The 23342-nt window shown below is 45.8% G+C and overlaps 1 protein-coding gene and 1 long non-coding RNA gene across 3 annotated transcripts; one reads left to right on the forward strand and one right to left on the reverse strand.

Moving 5' to 3' along the window:
* Window positions 1-277: 277 nt before the first annotated feature.
* On the reverse strand, window positions 278-19496 carry LOC122424905. The gene is made up of 4 exons (XR_006264606.1): window positions 19367-19496; window positions 14847-15345; window positions 10668-10819; window positions 278-392 (listed from the first exon to the last, which is right to left on the reverse strand). It is a non-coding gene; the product is annotated as an uncharacterized LOC122424905 (long non-coding RNA).
* Window positions 19390-22888, forward strand: TMEM42 (transmembrane protein 42). Of its 2 annotated transcripts, XM_043443168.1 has the most exons (4): window positions 19390-19650; window positions 21534-21680; window positions 21912-22069; window positions 22233-22371. In XM_043443168.1, the coding sequence occupies exons 1-4, from the start codon at window positions 19459-19461 to the stop codon at window positions 22318-22320; spliced, it is 585 nt and encodes a 194-aa protein (XP_043299103.1). In that variant the 5' UTR covers window positions 19390-19458; the 3' UTR covers window positions 22321-22371. The 2 variants fall into 2 exon arrangements, with proteins under 2 accessions (XP_043299103.1, XP_043299104.1); XM_043443169.1 differs by lacking the exon at window positions 21912-22069 and having other exon boundaries at window positions 19404-19650; window positions 22233-22888.
* The last annotated feature ends 454 nt before the right edge of the window (window positions 22889-23342 follow it).

Below are 23342 nucleotides of genomic sequence, written 5' to 3' on the forward strand. Positions count from 1 at the left end.
CCGCCCCAGACGCTGCTCCTGGGGTACCTGACCCTGTGCTGCGCTGACCACCTGCAAGGTACAGAAGGCCCGGGAGTCCAGCAGCACCCCTCCTGACTGTCCTTCCTCAGCCTCTGGCCATCTTGGGACTTCGGGGCAGGCCAGACGGTCAGAGGCTGGCTTCACTCACCTTTCCCCCTCTTTCCACTGAAGGAGGTTTCAGAGTTGCCAAAGCACGTGGGACAAGTTCAGGCCCACACTGCTGCCACACTTACCAAGGCTTCAGTTTGCCCAGAGCTACTTCGGGATGTCAGAGCGCTCCCGGGGCTATGACGTGCTGCCACGGAGCTTGTGACGGAAAACCCTTTGAAGAGACCAGCATCTAGGAAGTCAGGGCGCAAGGACGTCCACACCTACGAAAAATAAATTCTGGTAAGGGGGACAGGAGAAGACGAAGCTGTCCTACACTGTTGGCGGGGATGTAAACTGCTAACAGCCACCATAGAGAACAATCTGGAAAATTTTTTAATCTAAAAATAGGGCTACCCTATGATCTGGCAGTCCCACTCCAGGGTCTGTATCTGGAGGAAACCCTATTTTGAAAAACCACATGCCCCCCAAGATTTCACTGCACCACTACTTAATAAATAAATGCATCATAGTAAAGAGATTATATTTTAAAAAGGAAAGAATTTGTTAGGCAGGACCACCAGAGGTAGAAAAGTAAATGTTTACCAGTTCTAAATGCATGGGATTTCACGAAGAAATGGGGACAGAGCCGCTGATCTGAATCACAAATTTTACATGAGAGCCTACCATTTCTTCCTCTTCCATTCCCAGGTTTCTTTCTCAGGCGATATTATGTAGAGGAATCACACCTGTACATCGTTTTTTTTTTTTTTAACTATAAAAAAAATTTTTTTAATGTATATGGCTGTGCCTGGTCTTAGGTTCGACAAGGGAGATCTTTTGCTTTTTGTTCTGGCATTCAAACTTTTAGCTGCGGCATGTATGATCTAGTTCTCTGACCAGGGATTGAACCTGTGCCCGCTGCATTGAATGTGTGGCGTCTTAGCCACTGGACCAGCGGGGAAGTCCCACACCTGTACATCTTTGAAGGCATCAGCACAGCACTTTCACCTTGTCAACTAAAAAAAGGCAGGCAACCTAAAATTTAGAGTTACGCTTTATTCAAGATTACTGGGAGAAATAACAGCAACCTCAGATATGCAGATGATACCACCCTAACGGCAGGAAGTGAAGAAGAACTTAAGAGCCTCTTGATGAAGGTGAAAGAGGAGAGTGGAAAAGCTGGCTTAAAACTCAGCATTAAAAAAACAAAGATCATGACATCTGGTCCCATCACTTCATGGCAAATAGATGGGGAAAAAATGAAAACAGTGACAGACTTTATTTTCTTGGGCTCCAAAATCTGCAGATGGTGACTGCAGCCATGAAATTAAAAAATGCTTGCTCCTTGGAAGAAAAGCTATGACCAACCTAGACAGTGTATTAAAAAGCAGAGACATCACTTTGCCAACAAAGGTCTGTATAGTCAAAGCTATGATTTTTCCAGTAGTCAAGTACGGATGTCAGAGTTGGACCATAAAAGGCTGAGCGCTGAAGAATTGATGCTTTTGAAATGTGGTGTTGGAGAAGACCCTTGAGAGTCCCTTGGACTGCAAGGAGATCCAACCAGTCAATCCTTTAGAAATCAACCCTGAATATTCACTGGAAGGACTGATGCTGAAGTTGAAGCTCTAATACTTTGGCCACCTGATGCGAAGAGACAACTCACTGGAAAAGACCCTCATGCTGGGTAAGATTGGGGGCAGGAGAAGGGGACGACAGAGGATGAGACGGTTGGATGGTATCACCAACTCAATGGACGTGAGTTGAGCAGACTCTGGGAGATGGCAAAGGATGGGGAAGCCTGGCCTGCTGCAGTCTATGGGGTCACAAACAGTCAGACACGACTTAGTGCCTGAAAAACATTTTTATTCTGCAGAAATTTTTTAGGACTTCAAGCCGAGGAGACAGCATCTCAGGTAACCCTGAGAGAACTGCTCTGAAAAAGCAAGAGGAGAATCCAGGTTATATACAAGTTTTCTAACAAAGGACAGGTGGTCTGAACTTCAAAAGACTACTGTTAATTTAAGAAAACCAGATAATCCAAGTTAAGGAATTTAGTGCTCTTCTATGTACAGGAAGATGAAAGTCTGGGCTCACTGAAATCATTCCTCTGATACGCAGGTCAACTATCTGGGGCCAGAATCATTTTTTTTTATATATCCTGAGCTTCGCTGGGGCTCACAGTAGAGAATGGCTGTAGTCTGCCGGCAGGTAGATAGCAGGAATTGTTTTTCTTCCAGTGGGCTGCAATCCCTGATGACTGTGACATCCTTGTTTACTGATATAGCAGGAAGTATTCCATTTCTCAACCAGCTACCTGCACACGCAGAGACAGGATGCCCTGGAGATGCAGAAAGGCCACGCTTCCCTATCCTTTGTCACATGACAGATGCATGAAGAAATGAGCTCCGACATGGAGACCAAAGCGTGATATTCTGCTTCCCTGTTTTCATATGCCCTTCCCTCTCACAGTCAGCCACTAAGGCTGCAGCACTGGGCCATATGCTTTGCACTGAACTGACCCACTCACACAGACTGTTACCTGTCCTTGAACCAAAGGCTGGACTCAAGTCTCACACCACAAAAACATCTGAGAGCCCTCTTGCATAACCCTGGCTTCACCCTGGAATTGCCTGGAAAACGTAATGAAAACAAGTTTATTTTCATTCTCTGTAAACTATGTCGCTCACAGGAAATAAGTTATGCATCTCAAATACAACATTGTGTGTGAACTACTGTTTTTTTCCAGACTTTAAACTTTTTATTTTGTATTGGGGTAGAGCCTATTAACAATGTTGCGATAGTTTCAGGTAAACAGCCAAGGGACCCCGCCATACATATACACGTATCCACTCTCTCCCAAACCTCCCTCCCATCCCGGCTGGCACATAACACTGAGGAGAGTTCCATGTGCTATACAACAGGTCTTTGTTGGTTATCCATTTTCAACTATATATCCGGACCAATACACAGAATGTGTGAAGGAGGTCACAGGTGATAGTAGTATTTAAAACTCACTGTGACATCTCTGTGGCAAGCCTATAGTGAAAAGCATGTCTTTAAATCTTGCCCCTCAAACTTTAACAGGCATACAAAGCATTCCAGCACCCAAGGAAGAAACTCTGAGTCTCCAGGTTTGGTGTAGGGCTCATGAACTGATATCTTTAACAAGCTTCTTCTTTGTGCAGATGCTGTTCCCCTAGAACCACTTTTAATAGCACTCGAGAAGGCAGACACGCCACACCTCAGCTCCTTCCACCAAACACCTAATCACATGACACCTACTGTGGGTTCCATTTAAGACCACCATCCCGTCCTGAAGGATCCCATGTTTGGCTAGCACCCTAAGCTTTACAGAGCTAAGACTGTAACATTCGAGTCTCTATTTGGAAAATGATGCATATGGTCTTTAATACTATGACTATTGAGCATCTACCGCGCGTTCACAAGTAGTCAAGGCAGGCATGTCTTTTTTTTAATTATGTTTGGCTGTGCGGGGCCTTCACTGTTGCATGGGCTTTCCCCAGCTGTGGTGCGCGGGGGCTACTCACGGAGGTGGCTTCCCTTCTTGTGGAGCACAGGCTCTAGGGCCCAGGGGCTTCAGGAGCTGTGGGACGCAGGCTCAGTACTCACGGGTTGCAGGCTCTAGAGTGTGGGCTCAGTAGTTGTGGCATCTGGGCTTAGTTGCACCGAGGTATGAGGGACCTCCCTGGACCGGGAATTGAACACACACCGCCTGCTCTCACAGGCGGATTCTCATCCACTGTGCCACCAGGGAAGTCCAAGGCAGGTTTGTTCTGCGTCTGGAGAAACAATCCATAGTCTGACCGTGAGGCCACCCAACCAGGCTGGAAGGGCCCCCCGTGCGTGCGGAATGCCCATCCCTGCTCCCTTGTTGAGGGCAGGCACTTTGGGCCAGGGATTTAGAAGTGCGCCCTAACCAACCTGTCTCCTCGGGGCGCATCCTTGGGTTCCTCCAAGCTCATCACCTAGCCTTGCGGTCGCGCCCTGGACCCGCGGGTTGAGTTCGCCAGTGCTCTGGCGCCCTCTGGTGGACATCCGCTGTAAACAACCCTCAGGCCTTCCACCTGCCTCCATCCCTTTCCCCTGGCAACTGCACACGTCTATCACAATCTTAATATTTTTTTATTCAGAAACACTGGACTAGACCAAAGGTCACTTGAGATGGACTATTTCTAATTACAGGCAGAAAAACTAAATGACAGGAGAGAAAATGTTCTTTTACGGTGGTTGAAGAGATGTGCTGTGCTGTTAGTCGCTCTGGGTCTGACCCCATGGACTGTAGCCCGCCAGGCTCCTCTGTCCATGGGGATTCTCCAGGCGAGAATACTGGAGTGGGTCGCCATGCCCTCCTCCAGGGATCTTCCCAAACCAGGTCTTGTTGAAGACAGGGGGTAAGCACAATTACTTCAGTGGTTAGTTCTACTCCCACTTCAGTGGCGGGACACTGACCTGTGTTCATACTTTCTTAATGTTCCAGAGAGAAATATTTATAAGATACATTGACACTGGAATCGCAGCCTTCCCTCTTTAAGACCGAGTGACTTTCCATGGGTTTATTCCCCCTCAAGCACTGTTTCTGCAGAAGCGCTAGCCACTCAGTCATGTCGGACTCTGCAGCGGCTCCTCTGTCCATGGAATTCTCCAAGAAAGAATACTGGAGTGGGTAGCCATTCCCTTCTCCAGGGGATCTTCCCAAACCAAGGCTCAAACCTGGGTCTCCTGCTCTGAGGCAGATTCTTTACCGTCTGAGCCAACAAGGAAGCCATTTGGCAAAATGGAGATAAGAAAGTCCACTTGCATAACTTTCAAAGTTAAATGAGACAGAATGTCAAGGATGGTACTGATCAATAGAATTTAATGAAAATCTACACTCTTTCCTTTTTCTCCTTTCTCAAAGCAGGTGTTCATTCTTTGCAAACTTCATACTCTCTTTTCTCTCCAGGGACATCACAATTCCTGATACACAAGAAACAAAAAATATTTGTGAACTGATTCTCTCATCCATTATTGCAGCTGAGACATTCATCAATTTCTATCCACGTCGGTGAAACAGCCTCTATTCTCCTCTGAGACTGTTCTGTCTTTTTTAACTACAGTGTCCTCTATGAAGATGCTAGCTGCCTGGCTATGGAATATTACTAGATTTTATTTTCTAATATTATCTTGTAGTTATTACTCTCTTGTTGGCTTGTCCCGTTTCTTTGTACCCTCCAATTTCAGTACAGTGATTTAACAAATAATTAGATAAATAATCTTTTGATTAACACACTATTTAGTCAAAATAGATCTCACAGGAAATGCCAATCTTTAGGTACAGTTGAGCAATGTTTTATCTATGTTCTTTCAAGAGGTAAACATCACAGTTTCTTAAAATGCATATTAAAAAAAACAGAAAATTCACTTTCTTGATTGCTTCAGCAAAGTTTAGAATTTTTTGCTAAAACTACAAGGCCAGGGAGTGGAATGACAAAAAAATATACAATGTCACAGTCATGTTTTCATCTCTTTTGGATGACACTAAATCAGTTTGGTATTATTAATGTATATTGAATTTTATGCAGGTTACTTTACAGGCAAAAATTGTGAACATAACTCCTTTTCAATAGACACAAAATCTAATAGTAAACTACCCAAAGGGGTGGAAAATTTATATTGCTTCTTTTAACAGATGTAGTAATAAAACTATGACTTATGAGAACAAGACTACACTGAGAAATTAAAAGAAATAACACACTGGGAACCAATGAAAACAACACTAAATATAGTCAGAAAAATAGAAAACATATCTTCATACCTCTGCAATTAAATAAATATTTATATATGTAGAGAATAAATACTTAAGCAGAAAACTCTTAATTAAAAAGAATAATGTTTCATAAAATAAATACATAGCAATAGTGCATCTAAGATACACAAATAAGCATTTTAAATCAGACTAATAGGTCTTGTCCAAACATACAGAAATAATTTTGCCACCTAAAAAGCATTAGGGTTGTTGACTAAGATTTGACTCAAGTGGGATCTAAAGGAAACTTTCCCCTGGTGTCTAATGTATCAAATTCAAGTCATTAAGGTGTTTATTTCAGAAGTAGATCTCAATCTATAAAGAATTACTTAAAGAATTTCATTGTCTCTGCCTTTCATTAAATCTAGGTATCAGTATATCTGCAGTCCTAGGGATATAAACATAAACATGTTGAGATCCTTATGGTTTGGGATAGCTATTAATGTTTTTTTGTTTGTTTGTTTGAGAAGAACCAATTTATTTTCAAATTGATATGAAATCAAATAACTTTGTTTTGTTTTCGTGTCTTTTATAAAGTTGATTAAGGACAACGGAATGCACAGTTACACTGCAAGAATAGATATGACCATAAAGAATGACAAAAGCATTAGTTTAAGATTGATTCTTTTTAAAATTTTGTAGTAATAAAAAGAGAGTGGAGGACAGGGGAGCCTGGCGTGCTGCAGTCCACACGGTTGCAGAGTTGGACATGACTTAGCGACTGAACAAGAAATAGATTGTAGGACATGTATTACCATCCTTCTAGAAGCTGTGAGAAACTATGACTGAGTAAATCTACATTTGTTAGCTAATGGTATGATATAACCAAACATTTACCAAAATAAAAATGAAGGCCATATACATACAAAATCTAGTCTTTATCATTAGCATCAAGAGAAACTATAGACCCCAAAAGAAGTCCTGACGGGGATAACACTCTTAAAACAATAACATTTTAAGTGCTATTACAAACCCATTTGATATTCACTTTAATTGCCACAATGCTGGTGAATATACTTTGTATTCTAACACATGTCATAAGCACTACTATAGCAGTTTCAAGATAGTATAATTCAGCCTTAGTTAAAAACAAGTAAATGGATGTTTTAAATTGCATGTTACCAGGAAAGAGGGGGAGAAGATCAATTACAGCAAACATTAGCTCCTTAAAACAGCAAATTAAAGATTTATATTAAATCATGTCCTGTTCCACTTAGATACAGGGCTCAAACCCAGGTCTCCGGCATTGCTGGCAGATTCTTTACCATCTAAGCCACCAGGAAAGCCCCATGACACATAAAGAATACAATAATATAGGAAAACTTGATATATCAACCACTGCTTTTTGTGGTCTCAGCTGTTTTCTACTTATTAATTAGCCTGGAAAGAAGAACTGGGATGCAAAAAATGACTCAGAAGGGGAGGCTGAATTTCACTTTACAACAGTTAGTCTATGAAAAGGATTTTAAAAATGCCACTATATTTTAGCTGAAGGGACAGGTAGTTACATATGCCCTTTTATTTCAATTGGTCAGATAAGTTCCACTGTTCCCCTTAACCTTGTCCTACATGCAGGACTGACACCTTAAAATCCAAAATGAGAGACCTCGTGCCATGAACTCAAGATGGCATTTTTCAATGTATGGGTCACAGAATGACCCCTGGGTGTTTGTTAAAAGCAAGCATTCCTGTGCCTCAACCAAGTTCTACCAGGTCAGAATCACAGTAATGAGCACTGTGACAAGCAACGTGCAAATTCTGGCATACACGCTTGCTTAAAAGCAACTGCCCGGGGAATTCTCTGGTTGTCCAGTGGTTAAGAATCCTCCTTTCAGTGCAGGGGACTTGAGTTCAATCCCTGGTCAGGGAACTAAGATCTCACACGCCACAGAGCAGCTAAGCCCAAGATTCACAACTACAGAGTCCAAAGATCCCACATGACACAAGGGAAATAGCACAAGCTCGATGCAGGCAAAGAAACATTTAAACAAGCAAGCAAGCAAAGAGCTCTAAATTCTCTCTGTTCTATGTGCTATTTATTTACCTGCAGACAGCCTTTAGAATTCTTTCATCTTTATGTTAAAGACATGAATTAGAAATGAATAACTCCAAGGGAATTACTTGAAAGTTCACAAGGAGCTCTGATAAACTTTTGCCCAAAACAACTACTAGAAGCATAGACACAGACACACACACACAGACATACACACACACAAACAAGCATAGAAAATTGAAAAAAAAAATCTATAGAAACAGTGGAATTTTTAAAAATCATACATTCTTAGTTTCCTTTCCCAGAAAACCAAGTGGTTGTATTTTACTTACAGAGCTGCCTGCACTTTGTAGACTGGACTGTTAAGGTAATTAACCACACCTACTGGACTTTTTTTTTTTTCCTTCTGTGTATTCTTCCCACCTTTCCTTAATATCTTCTGCTTCTGTTAGGTCCATTCCACTTCTGTCCTTTACTGTGACCATATTTGCATGAAATATTCCCTTGATAGCTCTCATTTTCTTGAAGAGATCTCTAGTCTTTTTCATTCTGTTGGTTTCCTCTATTTCTTTGCACTGATCACTGAGGAAGGCTTTCTTATCTCTCCTTGCTATTCTTTGGAACTCTGCATTCAGATGGGTATATCTTTACTTTTCTCCTTTGCCTCTGCCTTCTCTTCTTTTCTCAGCTATTTGTAACCTCCTCAGACAACCATTTTGCCTTTTTGCATTTCTTTTTCTTGGGGATGTCTTGCTCCCTGTCTCCTGTACAGTGTCATGAACCTCCATCCATAGTTCTTCAGGCACTCTGTCTATCAGATCTATTCCCTTGAATCTATTTGTCACTTCCACTGTATAATCATAAGGGATTTGATTTAGGTCATACCTGAATGGTCTAGCAGTTTTCCCTACTTTCTTCAATTTAAGTCTGAATTTTGCAACAAGGAGTTCATGATATGAGCCACAGTCAGCTCCCAATCTTGTTTTTGCTGACTATAGAGAGCTTCTCCATCTTTGGCTGCAAAGAATATAATCAATCTGATTTTGGTATTGACCATCTGGTGATGTCCATGTGTAGAGTCTTCTCCTGTGTTGTTGGAAGAGGGTGTTTGCTATGACCAGTGTGTTCTCTTGGCAAAACTCTGTTAGCCTTTGCCCTGCTTCATTCTGTACTCCAAGGCCAAATTTTCCTGTTACTGCAGGTATCTTGACTTCCTACTTTTGCACTACAAAGCTGGTGGAGGTGACGGAATTCCAGTTGAGCTATTTCAAATCCTAAAAGATGCTGCTATTAAAGTGTTGCACTCAATATGCCAGCAAATTTGGAAAACTCAGCAGTGGCCACAGGACTGGAAAGGTCAGTTTTCATTTCAATTACAAAGAAAGGCAAAGCCAAAGAATGTTCAACTACACAATTGCACTCATCTCACATGCTAGCAAAGTAATGCTCAAAATTCTCGAAGCCAGACTTCAACAGTACATGAACCGTGAACTTCCAGATGTTCAAGTTGGATTTAGAAAAGGCAGAGGAACCAGAGATCAAATTGCCAACATCTGCTGGATCATCGAAAAAGCAAGAGAGTTCCAGAAAAACATCTACTTCTGCTTTATTGACTATGCCAAAGCCTTTGACTATGTGGATCACAACTAACTGTGGAAAATTCTTCAAGAGATGGGAATACCAGACCACCTTATCTGCCTCCTGAGAAATCTGAATGCAGGTCAAGAAGCAACAGTTAGAACTGGACATGGAACAAGAGGCTGGTTCCAAATCAGGAAAGAGGAATATCAAGGTTGTATACTGTCACCTGCTTATTTAACTTATATGCAGAGAACATCATGCGAAATGCCAGGCTGGATGAAGCACAAGCTGGAATCAATACTGCCAGGAGAAATGTCAATAACCTCAGATATGCAGATAACACCACCCTTATGGCAGAAAGAGAAGAACTAAAGAGCCTCTTGATGAAAGCAAAAGAGGAGAGTGGAAAAGCTGACTTAAATCTCAACATTCAGAAAACTAAGATCATGGCATTCAATCCTATCACTTCATGGCAAATAGATGGGGAAACAATGAAAACAGTGAGACACTTTATTTTTTGGGACTCCAATATCACTGCATATGGTGACAGCAGCCATGAAATTAATGACACTTGCTCCTTGGAAGAAAAGCTATGACCAACCTAGAGAGCATACTAAAAAGCAGAGACATTACTTTACTGACAAAGGTCTGTCTAGTCAAAGCTATGGTTTCTCCAGTGGTCATGTATGGATGTGAGAGTTGGACTGTGAAGAAAGCTGAGCGCTGAAGAACTGATGCTTTTGAACTGTGGTGTTGGAGAAGACTCTTGAGAGTCCCTTGGACTGCAAGGAGATCCAACCAGCCCACCTAAAGGAGATCAGTCCTGGGTGTTCACTGGAAGGACTGATGCTGAAGCTGAAACTCCAATACTTTGGCCACCTGATGCGAAGAACTGACTCACTGGAAAAGACCCTGATGCTGGGAAAGATTGAAGGCAGGAGGAAAAGAGGACGACAGAGGATGAGATGGTTGGATGGCATCACCGACTCAATGGACATGAGTTTGAGTAAGCTCTGGGAGTTGGTGATGGACAGGGAGGCCTGGCATGCCGCAGTCCATAGGGTCGCAAAGAGTCGGACATGACTGAGCAACTGAACTGAACTGAACTGGACTGTTTGGCTCATTCCAACCACCAACTGACACAATAAAGGTAACACTTGGTTCTCATCCTACCTGGGATGCTCAGCAGCCTGGACATCTTGCAAACGGCGGCATACTGCTCATTTGGAGGTGCTGGAAACGAGCTGAGTATTTTCTTGGGTTGCAGCCCACCACTGTCATCTTAATCTGGAAATCGTGAGACACTATGGTCCATACTTTGTCCTCTGTGGGGAGAGAAAAAGGCCACAAGGATGGGTGGTTAGTATGCAAATGCATCTTCAAATGTCAGAAAACAAGGGAGCCGCACTGTCACTGGTGTTTTCCCTGAACTGATAAAGAACGGAGCTAAGGACAGTACTCCTTAGAGTAACCCCTACCTTTTTCTCACACCGAAGTTCTCCTTAAATAGACAAAGTACAAAAGCCATATCTTTTATTAAAAAACAAACTCAAGATCTGGTTGATGTGCTAATGTCCACAGCACTGAGGCCCACTGTGTTCAATTGCCTTCCTGACACTGGACCCCTTCACGCCTTCCTAAGTGAACTAAGTGTTCTCAAGCCTTTGCATCTTTGTGCACGCTGTTTGCTGGAATAAAAATATGCAACCTCTCCTTGTCAACAACTGCTCTCCTCACTTAGACCTCTCAGGTAACATCAGACTCTGCATTCTCTGTTACTGAAATGCCCTACACACGTGGGATGACGCAAACAGGTAATTATCTTGGTGTTGTGGACCCTGAAAATTTCAATGTGTCAAAAGGACAAGCAGATATTAGACGATGAGGTCAAAGTAAAATCCTACAGGGACTTCCCTGGCAGTCCAGTGGTTAAGACTCTTCTCTTCTGAGGCAGGAGGCAGGTGGACCGCCCCAGGGTAAAGCAATTGGAGGTTTATTCTCTATTGACCAAAACTCCAAGATGAGAATAGCAGGACAGTTAAGGGAGAAGGCTGGGCCCTGCCCAGACCACATATTTCTCTTTCCCAAAGTCAGGAGACCTCCCCGACCACACATGCGCAGAAAAGGCTCCTTGGAAGCCAAAAGGGGAGTCATGTCAAGGGATGTTCTACCCATAGGCCTTTGTGGCAGGATCCATCTTAGCTAAGAGATGCATGCACACACCTGGGAGGATCCTGAGATGCACCCAATACGGACTGTGAACCAGGCAAATAAAATGGCTGGCCAAAGGAAACCCAGAAGAATTATCACATAAAAGTAATTCAAACTGCCACCAGGGTGTGACCCAGGAACTCCCCCTGGGTCAGCTCGTGTGCCTATCCACACGAATTGTACTTTTCTCCTCTTAAAACATTACTTGCATCACTACTTTCTGTCTCTGTAGGAATCCTTTTCTGCAAAGCTGAAGGGCCAGGACCTTTGTCACTGACCGCTGGCCTAGTGGCTAGGATCTGGCGCTTTCAATCTCTGGCTAGGAACCCAAGCCCTGCTCCAAGCCGTTGCAGGCCGAGGCCACCCGAGATCACTTCCACTGTGAGGGGCACAGGTTTGATCCCTGGTCAGGGGACAAACAAGCCACGACCCAGCCAAAAAAAAAATCCTATATAGTTCTGCATTTGAATTAGAAGTGTCACTATGTCACTAAGATAACTTAATGAGGTTATCTTTTTAAAAATGCAGTTATATGTCCTAGCTCTGTCCACTGAAAAAGTCCCCAAACAAGGATCAAACTCTGGCACCAGACTCTCATCACTCAATACCATTTTCCATTAAGAGAAAACTAGGCTCCTGGAGAAACACCTGATTCCAGGATTGCAACTGGGTAAGAGGAGTCTGGAACATATTGTCACAACAGAACCAAAAAAACTACTGGAGACGGAGGGTCATTCAATACCCCAGAGCCAAAGAAGGATGATTTTCATTAGCATCAATCAGAATTTCCTGCAACGGATTAAAATACATCAAGGATATTTAATTCTATAAGTTCACTGGAAGAAAAAAAAAAAGAAATGTTTAATTTTGGAAGATGCTAGGTAACTAACACATTATTTTGACTATCAGAAAAAGAGGGTTAAAAAAATCCAGCATTTAGCCCATATTACCTAGATGAACTGTAATATAGCTAACTACTCCCTTAATGGAAATATTGCAGCTCATCAGTGAAGGCTAAATGATAAATTAGAGTGTCATCATTTCATAACTTGTAGCACGTTAGTAGGATATAAGGAGGATTATCCTGGAGAAGGAAATGGCAGCTCACTCCAGTATCCTTGCCTGGAGAATGCCACAGACAGAGGGCTACAGTCCATGGGGTCACGAAGAGTCAGACACGGACAAGTGACTGAAAACAGCAAGGAGGACACCACGGCTGCTAACACAGCCACGTGTGGAACGAGAGAAGGCTGAGAAGGGAGGGCCTGCACACGGCACTACAGTGAAACAGTGCGGACACAGATCAGACATGAACTTCATCAAGCTTATAGTCACCACCTGGCAATTTCTAGAAAACATAGAGGAAAGGGGAACATGTTAAATGGCACCAAAGGGAAATAGTCAGCAAAATCCACATTGTGGAAAACCATATACATCATACAATCTAGTTTTTCAACAGGTAAGCAATAAACTACAAAGGGAAGACACGAAAACACACACACACATACACACACACAGCTCTATATTAAAAGAGATGACTTGAATTTGCCTTTCATGGGGTCTTCCTATTTCAAGAAGGCTTCCCAGGTGGTACAGCGATAAAGAACCTGCCTGACAATGCAGGAGACGCAGGGTCGATCCCTGGGTCGGGAAGATCCCCTGGAGAAGGAGATGGCAACCCACTCCAGTACTCTTGCCTGGGAAACCCAATGGACAGAGGAGCCTGGAGGGCTACAGGCCAAGAGGTCGGAAAGAGTCAGGCATGACTGACGGACTGAGCACCGACATCATTTCAGGAAACGCCAGCTTCACTCCTCCAGTTCTCAAGACAAAAGCGATGGGAACACCTTTAACTCTTCCCTCTTCCTCCAACTCAGCAAGCCTCCTGTCAGTACCCCTGAGTATCCCTCATGTAACCCTTCACTGACGCTCTGGTCAAATCCCCCGGCCTCCCTTGTCCCACGGGAACCTCGAACAAGCCCCCTCTTTCCACCCTCATACCCTGATGCCTACTATGAACACAGGAGCCGGGCTGGGCCTTCTCAAATACACCGCTCAAGGTCTTCACGCGGCGCCAGGTCCTGTCCACAATTCAAGTAGCCGAAGGCCCTCTAAGTCTGGGCTCCTCCTCGCCGCCCTGCTAATCTCCCCCTTGCTTCCTGGGCTCTGACTACCCTGACCTCCCAGCGTTCCTCAAGCAGATCGGGTGGCCCCTCCTTGGAGACTCACACTCGCTCGCTCTTTCGTCTAGAGCCTTCTTTCCTCAGGTCTCCTCACCCCTCCTTCCCCTGCAGATCTGAGCTCTGGAGCCAACCTTGCCTTGGCCGAGTCCCACCTCCACCGCAGGTGCTCTCAATCTACCGGCCCAGCTCTGCACATGTAAATTATTTCTTAATATCACTCTCCCTTCCTTAGAAGGAAGGAAAGCAGGGATTGTTTTCAATGCGATATATGCACAGCGCTTAGAACAGTAACTGGCTCATAGTAGGGCTTCAAAAACAGTAGCTGAATAGAAGCATGAATTAACAAAAATAAATAGCATACAAACACCTGATCTAGGACCCTCTTACAATCACTTTGGTTCAAGCTCTGCTGAGTCTATCCTGACAGACTCTGGACAGGGCCCTTCCTTCCTCAGAGCCAGAATTCCCCTTCATCTCTTAAAACACGCCTCTCTGTCAGAATAATTTGCAGCTCGCTGTTCTTAAATCTATGAAACCAAGTTCAGTTATGGAGCCCCCGCAGTCATTGTCTATATGATAGTGATTTTCCCAGTTTTACCTTTGGCCTAATCAAAACTGCTTTTCGTTAGCTCCTCTGATACAGCAAGAAAAGCCTCAATATATTGTGGTGATTCAGACATGATTCTGAAGACAAACTGATGGTTATTTACATCCAGGCCAGCAGAATAACCTTTATCTAAGGAAAAATTCATGAACTGAATTAGGCTGGAATAGGTAATCAACAAACCTGCCTCCGCAATAGGTCTGTTTCTTTTACTTCAGCCTTTGTTCTCTTTTGCTTTTGCGACAAGTTAATCATTAAAGGGATGTTGCCCATAGCTTAAAATATATGCAGCAGCTCCTCTCTAGGAACCCTTCCCCCCATGTGCCTGAAGGTTAAACTATTTATTCAGTTCACCTGGGAATGGCTGACAGCAAGAAGAAATTTAACACACTTCCTCCTGCTATCAGGCCTAAACCAGGACCTCTTTGCAACCACTTTCACCGGTCTTCTTACTTCAGCTCCTCAGCCCGCTTTTTCTTTGTTCGATAATAAATAAACAAACAAACGCAGACCCCAGTAAGATGCTTCTCTACGACCCTTGTCTGCCATCTGCTCGGACTCCTGGCTTTCTGTTTGTTTGTTAAACACTGTTATTTATTTGTTTTTGACTCTGCTGGGTCTCCGCTGCTGCTCGGCCTTTCCCCTGACTGCGGCAGGCAGGGGCTAGTGCTCTCCAGGCGGTGCTCGGGCGTCTCATCGCAGTGGTTTCTCTTGTGGAGCACGGGCTCTGGGGCCCTGGGCTTCAGTAGTTGCGGCTCCCAGGCCCTAGGGCTCAGGCTCAATAACTACGTCACACAGGCTTAGCTGCTCCGCAGCATGTGGGATCTTCCTGGACCAGGAATCAAATCCATGTCTGTAAGAGACAAAGTGATAGATAAGAAGTGATTTACTACAGTAGGAGGCTTGTGAGGCTTACAGACAGGCGGGTGAGAGGGGGTCACATCCCGAAAACTTAGCGGGCTAGGTTTACCATCAAAGGAAAAGTGGGGAGGGGGAAAGACTGCCTCCTTCCTCATTCTTGAGTAGACATCATCATCATCAGCCTCCTCCTCCATGTCAGGCAGGGGAGCTTCCTCGTCCCTACATGTCAAGCTAGGACTGTCACTGAGCAATGGAAATGAGTGATAAGGCAGTAGAACATGATCAAAATGGTAAATTGTCTCAAGTTTTAGTATGTCACCTTTCCTTTATATTTTTGTTTTTAGTGTGTACAGAAGAATCATTAATTTACTGAGCTCACGGGGCAGGGTGTGGGTCTCATGCCACAATTGCTTGATTGTTTTCAGGCATGTCTCAAGCTGATGTTGCAGTTTTGCTGCTAAACAAACCTGCTTTCTTCAGTGATCAATAACTTACAGGGGTCTCCCATACTTTTTTCTTTACTAGAGTCCCCTAGTGGAATCAACTACTTATTAATAATTACCTGGACTTCCCAAGTGGCGCTAGGGGTAAAGAACTTGCCTGCCAATGCAGGAGATGTGAGCTACATGTGTTCGATCCCTGGGTCGGGAACATCTCCTGAAGAAGGACAACGCAACCCACTCCGGTATTCCTGCCTGGGAAACTCCACAGACAGAGAAGCCTGGCGGGTTACAGTCCATGGGGTCGCAAAGTGTCAGAACTGAGGACAGGCACAGACAACGACAAAACAACCACCTCATCCCTTACTCTGTCCCTGTCACTTCCTGCCTGCCTGCCTTCCTCCTTCCTTTCTCTTTTTCTAGAAACAAATCCTTGAGTCTTGTCCTATAGCAGTGTTCCAGACCTTTCTTTCTTTAACTCATGATGGAAGAGCATTCTAACCTGACCCTCCTTTAAAGTATCATAACCCCCTTTTTAAGATACACAAAATAATGTTCAGAAAGGCAAACATTAAGCAAGAGGAAAAAATGGTTACTATTATGGTCTCTGTCAATAACTTTAAAAACACTAACCAATTTTTTACTATTGATGAATATTTAGGTCCTGGTTTATTCTTGGCCCTAAATTCTCGTTCCAACAATCTCACCGCACACAGTACAGCATTAAAACCCTGTGCATTGTCTCTTTATATCTGTTTTATAGCTGTTCATTCATTCATTCAACAAATATTACTGTGTACCTACTATATGACTGATACAGATCTAGGCTCCAGGGAAATCACAGCAAAAAAAAAAAAATCATAAATTTTTGCAGCGTATATTCTTATATTCCAGTGGGGAAAAGAAAACAAGAGAACAGGTAACAAGCAAAATTAAAATAAAATGTGTTTTTAGCAAGTGATGATGGCAAGAAGAAAAACTAAACGAGGGAAGACCTAATTAATTCCCTGACCAGGGATCAAGGCTGGGTTCCAACAGTGACAGCACCAATTCCTAACCACTGGACCACTAGGGAATTCCCTGTATTTTTAAACAAAGAGGAAACCATAAAGCCCTAAGCAAGTGACATTTGAATAAATAAGATGGTTATCCAGCAAGCCATGTGGATGTCGGGGCAAAGTAACCCAGACAGAAGAAATGCAAATATTCTAAATCTGGAATACTCCAGTTATCACTTGGGTACATAAGGAGGCCAGTGAGTGAGGAAGGAGAGAGGAGCAGAAGCTGAAGGCAGAGATATGATGGAAATTAATGGGTCATGACCTCACAGGGAGCTGGAAAGTGACTGGCAACAGGAGGTTTGGAGCAAGTTAGTTTGCTTTTACTTATTCTTTGACATACTATTTTTTGCTTCAATCAAATTATACTTCAGATGGGTTTGAAAAATAACATGAGTGTGTGTATATATATATATATTTTATATATATCTTTATAAAGATCTAAAACTTTTTAAAGTGTCATGGCATTCTAAAAGGTAATATATAAGCTCTATGTCAATAACATAAAACAACTACTGTTGATGCATCTTGAAAATGATTGTGTGTGTGTGTGATTCTGTTTCCCAAGAAAGAAAGAAGAAAGTGAAGTCGTCCAGTCGTGTCTGACTCTTTGTGACCCAATGGACTATAGCCTACCGGGCTCCTCCATCCACGGGATTTTCCAGGCAAGAATACTGGAGTGGGTTGCCATTTAGGGATCAAACCCATGCCCGCTGCATTGGTGCATTCAGAGTGCAGAGTCTTAACCCCTGGCCCACCAGGGAAGTCCCAAGACACCAAAAATTAATATCCCCCTTTAAAACAAGACTGTTATCATGTAGGTACATCTTCAACAAATCTGTAGTCTATTAAAATACCATTCTATAGGAATACCAAAAAGGAAGCCTTGATGGTGCACTGACTACTTTTGGACACTGTTTTCTTCTTTCCTTTATTATGCTTCCATGAAAGAAGAGTGATGGATTTAGGGGGCTGGTTTAATATCAATATATGGGAGTCAAGTGATATGAGGATGCTGACTGAATTAATGGGGTCACCTGATTTGAAGTGACTGACTTAACAATAAGAATCATGTGATCCACAGGGCCAACTGGATTGGCGGGAGGGCCCCCCATCTTACAGGGGATGGCAGCCTTGCAGGTGGGAGAAGGTGGTGGACTAGGGAAGCTGGTAATACACAGGCTTGGGTCTTCTCAGCTATTTGAGTTCCCCAGGTCTGCCACAACAAATTGGCACAAACCAGGTGGCTTAACACAACCGATCCATATTCTCTCTCAGTCCTGGAGACTAGAAGTCCAAAATCCAGGTGCTGGCAACGCTCACGCCTCCAGAGTACAAACTGTTCCATGCCTCTCTTACCTTGTGGTGTTGCCAGCAACCCTTGTGTTTCTTGGCTTGTAGATACAGTGTTCCAATCTCTGCCTTTGTGGTCACAGGGCATTCTGCCCTGTGTCTTCCTCTCTTCTAAAGACACTAGTCAGATTAGAGCCCACCCTAATGACCTCATCTTAACTTGATTACAGTTGACCCATTTCCAAATATATTCACATTCACCGGTGCTGGGGATTAGGCATGAGACTCAAGAGATTTGGGTTGGATCCCTGGGTGGGGAAGATTTCCCTGGAGTAAGGAATGGCAACCCACTCCAGTATTCTTGCCTGGAGAATCCCATGGACAGAGAAGCCTGGCTGGAACAGCCTATGGGACCTCGAAGTGTTGGACACAATTGAGCAACTAAGCACATATATCTTTTCAAAATTAAATTAATTATTTTTGTCCCTGTCACATGGCATGCCAGTCTTAGTTTCCCAGCCAGGAATCAAGCTTGTGCCCCCCATGCTGTGGAAGTAGAGTTTTAACCACGAGACCGCCAGGAAATTTCCAACAACAGTTTGTTTTCAGAGAAATGTACTACTTCTTAAGTGAAAACATTTTAGCAGTATTTAAGTGTATGGGAAAGCGGAAGTGATGTCAATCCTGATTATCTCAGTGGGGTGATGATGGATGACACTTTCTTCTAATTATACTTTCTAAATTTCCTACAGTGTGCTTGTAACCATCTGGGCCAATTGAGTTGCCAGAAGCCCTAACCTCCCTCCCAGCCCTCAACTCCAAACTCCGCTTTCTTACTGAGCCTGCAGATCTCTAGCGCCCTCTGCCATAACGCATCTCTCCATTTTGTGCTTCTAGAAGGTGCAGGTCAGTCTCCTGGGGGGTTTGTTAAAATAAATGTAGATTCTGATTCAATGGGTGTGGGGCAGGGCCTGGGATTCGGCATTTTAAACAATTCCTAGGGGAAACCGATGCTGGACCCCACCAAGTAGCAGGGGTTGAAATTGCTGAGTCACGAAGAATTGTTCTACAACAGCGACCACAGTCAGCCTTGGATAAATAGGTCCAGAAATCCTCCGGCGAAAGCCTAAACCTAACGCGGAAAATCGGCCACCGCCAGGAAGACTGCGGCAGCCCCGCCCCTCGAGGTCATCGCGGAGCCGCAATTGGCCATGCGACTCACGTGGTGCGGCGCTCACGTGACTCCGCTGTCCAATCGTCGCGCGCCTCCGGCCCAGGCGCTGGCTGGCGCCCCGAGAGGCGGCTGCGAGCGCCATGGCGGGAAGACCGCTGCCCGGAGGCGGTGGGGTGTGCGCCGCCGCCTACCCTAACACCTCTGCCGGATTCCCCCCACACCTCCAGGCCGGCGCGATGCGGCGCCGCTTCTGGGGCGTGTTCAACTGCCTGTGCGCCGGCGCGTTCGGGGCCTTGGCCGCCGCCTCCGCCAAGCTGGCCTTCGGCAGAGAGGTCGAGCCGGGGGCGCTGCTGCGGTGGGCCGGCGGGAGGGGCCAGGCGGAGGAGGGGCGCTGCGGGGCTCCGGGGCGGGGCCGGGCTGGCGGCGCTGGGGCCGTCCGACCCCGCGGGTCTGTTTTGGGGGGTGGGTTGGGGGGCCCAGCCGTAGTCGGGCGCTGCAGAACAGCGTGGGCAGAAGAGCATACCTCTACTCGGAATCACGCCCAGCCCTCGTCCAATGTAGGTGGTAAGAGACGTCGGGGACTGAGGCCTGTTCCCTTACCAGGGACCCCAAAAATCTGTCCTCCGACTGGGCTAGTTCACTCTCGGGCAAGACGCACACCTCCTACATTCACTCTCTCTCATTTTAAGCCCTTTGTGCCTGAGCATTTCTCTCCACGTGACTCTTAAGGTGAGAAGCCTGTTGCCCAACTCCGTCTTTAACGGGTATTTTGACTGGTCAACCCACCTGCCAGGAAACTTGGGAATTTGGGATGTCCTAGGTATAAAAGGAAGACTGAGACAAACGTTCTGGATATTTTCCCAGTGCTGAGAACTCTTGAACTGCCTCCCCAGGTCTGCCAAGGTGGCCTCTCCCATCTCAAGTCATATAGGCGAGCTTCTGCTTGGTAAAGAGGTTTCATTGCAGCTGCTGCAACTCAGGGTTAGTCCCAGACTGAGACAGTAGACAGGCTGATTCTTCAGGTGTAAGGCTGATTTTTTAGGTGTAAGCCTGTTAAGGGCTAATCCAGTGGGCACTGCCATGCTTGAAGTTGGTATCCTGGCGTGTGTAATTCTCATTGGAGTAAGTGGTCCAAAGTAAGATGAGTGACCATGAGCCACGAGGTTTTCTTGTTTTCTCAGTTGTGCAGCAGACCTTCATAAGCCTTTACATAAGTAGGCTGCCATTGGCACATAACGGTGCTTCCGTGTAAATTATGCAGAGACACTCCTTCCTCAAGACACCATATATTCAGCTGCTGGAAAACTGTTAGGAGAAAGAAGAGGAGGAGGTGTAGATGGGTGCCATCCCCAGGGGAAGCAGCTCTCTGTCTGCAGGCAGGTTAATAACTCAAAACCAAGTAAGGGGTCTGCACATCCTTTCTATAGGAGGCTTCTAAAGATCCTCTGTTCTCTCAGTAGTCTCCTGAAACAAACAAATGAATGAAATCTGCATGTTCTCCAAGTGATGCCTGGGATCACTAGTCAGACACTCCCAGGTGTGGTTTCCCATGCCGTGTCCTAGTTCAGAGCATGTGGTCCCATTGCCTGGGCCTGAATCCTGGTGGCTTCCCCAAGCTATGGTGCTTCAGGCACGTTCCTTAATGCCTCAGGTTCTTTATCTGTAAAATGAAGTTAAGGAATTAATGAAAATGTACTTATGACACTTAGCCCAGGGCCTGTTACCAAGTAAAAGCTCAAGAATGCCCGGTGAGACCGGGCTGAATGGCTTCTAGGCTGCACAGGGCAGCGGGGAGACCACCAATTCCTGTTTCACCTGATTGTGGCATGTGAGGACTCTGCCCCTCATTTACTCAGACCGGGGGATAACTACTTGGCCCACCAAGACTAAACTTCTCCCACCGCACTGGTCACTGTGGGGCCGTAACAGACTGGTGTTCAATAGAAGATAACTGGATATGAATTAGCACTTCCGCCCAAGGTCACATGGCTGGTACAATGGCCAAATAAATGTCTTCTCTGAGTTTGTTTCAGCTGTTGAGTGAGTGTGCGCTGGCTGAGGGTTAAGTGAAGGCCTGTGCAGGAAAGCTCTGAGGACCCCAGGCTGTGGCGGCCTGGCTGCCAGCAATGACCGTGACCCTGGGTGGCTGTCAGGGTGGCTGCTGGTCAAGCCTGGCCAGGGCTGACCGTGGCTGCAGTGACCCTTTCTCCTGCAGGTGAACGTGGGCTTCTGCGTCTTGGGCATTATTATGATGGCTACCACCAATTCTCTGATGTGGACGTTCTTTAGCCGGGGCCTCAGTTTGTCCATGTCTTCAGCCATCGCATCTGTCACGGTGACTTTTTCAAACATCCTCAACTCGGTGAGTAGCCTGAGCATATGGTTCCTCTGTCCCAAACCTGGGTTCTGGGTGGGTTGTCCTTGGGCAACTCCTGCTTTCCCACCTAGGAGAAGGGACAGGAACTGAAGCAGAGGTTGGGCATATCTTGACTCCCTGTGACTTCTCCGTCAATCTCTCAAACTTGGTGACATTCTCAAGTTAGATGGCGAGGAAGTCCAGCTGTCAAAAGCCTACTTGTTTGCTGCTCCACAGGGATCTGTGAACTCAGGCAGGAGACGTGGAGGGTGGAGGGTCTTCCCTCCCAGTGGGGCTGAGCCGGGGAGCGCATGCTGGGCCGGCTGTGTGCAGGGCCTGGCTTCCGGCCTCTGCTGGTCCAGTGCTCTGAGGAGGTACCTGGCCCACTTCTACAGGTGAGACCTGTTGAAGATCACAGCTGGGTTTCAGGCCCAAGACTTCCAGCCCCAGACCTTTCTTCCTGCCCTGGGAGGCACTCGGCCACAGGAGAGTCAGGTGGTGTCCGCCCACCCTGCGGGCACGTGTCCGCCCAGCCTCACAGCTGTCTCTGCCCCACAGGCCTTCCTGGGTTTTGTGTTGTACGGAGAGTGCCAGGAGGTCTTGTGGTGGGGCGGAGTGTTCCTCATCCTCTGCGGACTCACCCTGATCCACCGGGAGCTCCCACCGCCCAGGAAGCCCCTTCCTCACAAGCAGCGGTAGCACCAGCCGGCCGGGCAGACCCGCTGGAAAGACAGTCATGGCGGCTCAGGCTCGGGCTGGCGTGTGGGGACCACAGCTCAGGGCAGTCTGGGCGTGCAGCCTTCCGACCCCGGGCCAGAGGACGATGCTGCCCAGGGAAGCAGGCCGGTGACCAGGAAGCCTTGTGGGTGGACAGCTCCAGCTTCTGTCAGGGGAAGTACACCTCGGCAGTGTTCTGCCTGAAGCCGCCTCCTCCATCCGTCTGCACTGTGCTGTTGACTCTCGCATTCCCCAGCCCACACAGTGAGCCCCGGCAGGCGCAGGAGACCCTGGGTTTGGTCAGCTTACTGTATGGACTTGAGACCACACCAACTGTGATCCTGTTGCCTAATGAAGGCCAGTCACGGGATTTTGGAATCAGGACTGGTTGGGCTTTCAGCTTCACATCGATGTTACCAGACCATCAGCCTCATTCTTCTGTATTAAGGCAAGAGAAGAAAAACTAGATTAATAAATGCTTGTTTTGTAAGTTAAAACTGCCAGGTGTGCAATCTCAATTCTGTCCTAATTTTTTTCCTTTCCTCATTTTTTTGTAGTAAGAGCAACTAGGGTGAGCTGCAGTTCTCAGAGGGGAGTTGAAATCCCATGCCCATTTCCAGGCCTGGGGCTTGGCTGCTCTCTGCCTGCCAGTTCCTCCCTGGCTCTACCCAGGCAGATGTTCTTCAAATTCAGGAGCATATCTGTCTATAGCTCTTACAATATTTTATGTTATGTTATGGCTGCGCCACTTGGCCTCTGGGATTTTAGTTCCCCAAGCAGGGATTGGACCCTGGTTTTTGGCAGTGAGAGCACAGAGTCCTAACCACTGGACTGCCCCTCCTGCCCCAGGGAAGTTGCCATCTTGTCATTTTTAGAGTCCTGATTGGACAGTGCCCCCCACACCCCGCCAGAAATCTGCACACAAGCTGAAAAGTCATAGGCTGATGGTCT

This window comes from Cervus canadensis, chromosome 22 (genome assembly GCF_019320065.1).
Source record: "Cervus canadensis isolate Bull #8, Minnesota chromosome 22, ASM1932006v1, whole genome shotgun sequence".
NCBI classification, from domain to species: Eukaryota; Metazoa; Chordata; class Mammalia; order Artiodactyla; family Cervidae; genus Cervus; species Cervus canadensis.

Coding starts and splice junctions, on each gene's coding strand:
- TMEM42 (XM_043443168.1), top strand. CDS start 19,459: ATGGCGGGAAGACCGCTGCCCGGAGGCGGTGGGGTGTGCGCCGCCGCC. Junction 19,651..21,533: donor AGCTGGCCTTCGGCAGAGAG/GTCGAGCCGGGG, acceptor TTTCTCCTGCAG/GTGAACGTGGGCTTCTGCGT. Junction 22,070..22,232: donor TACCTGGCCCACTTCTACAG/GTGAGACCTGTT, acceptor TCTGCCCCACAG/GCCTTCCTGGGTTTTGTGTT.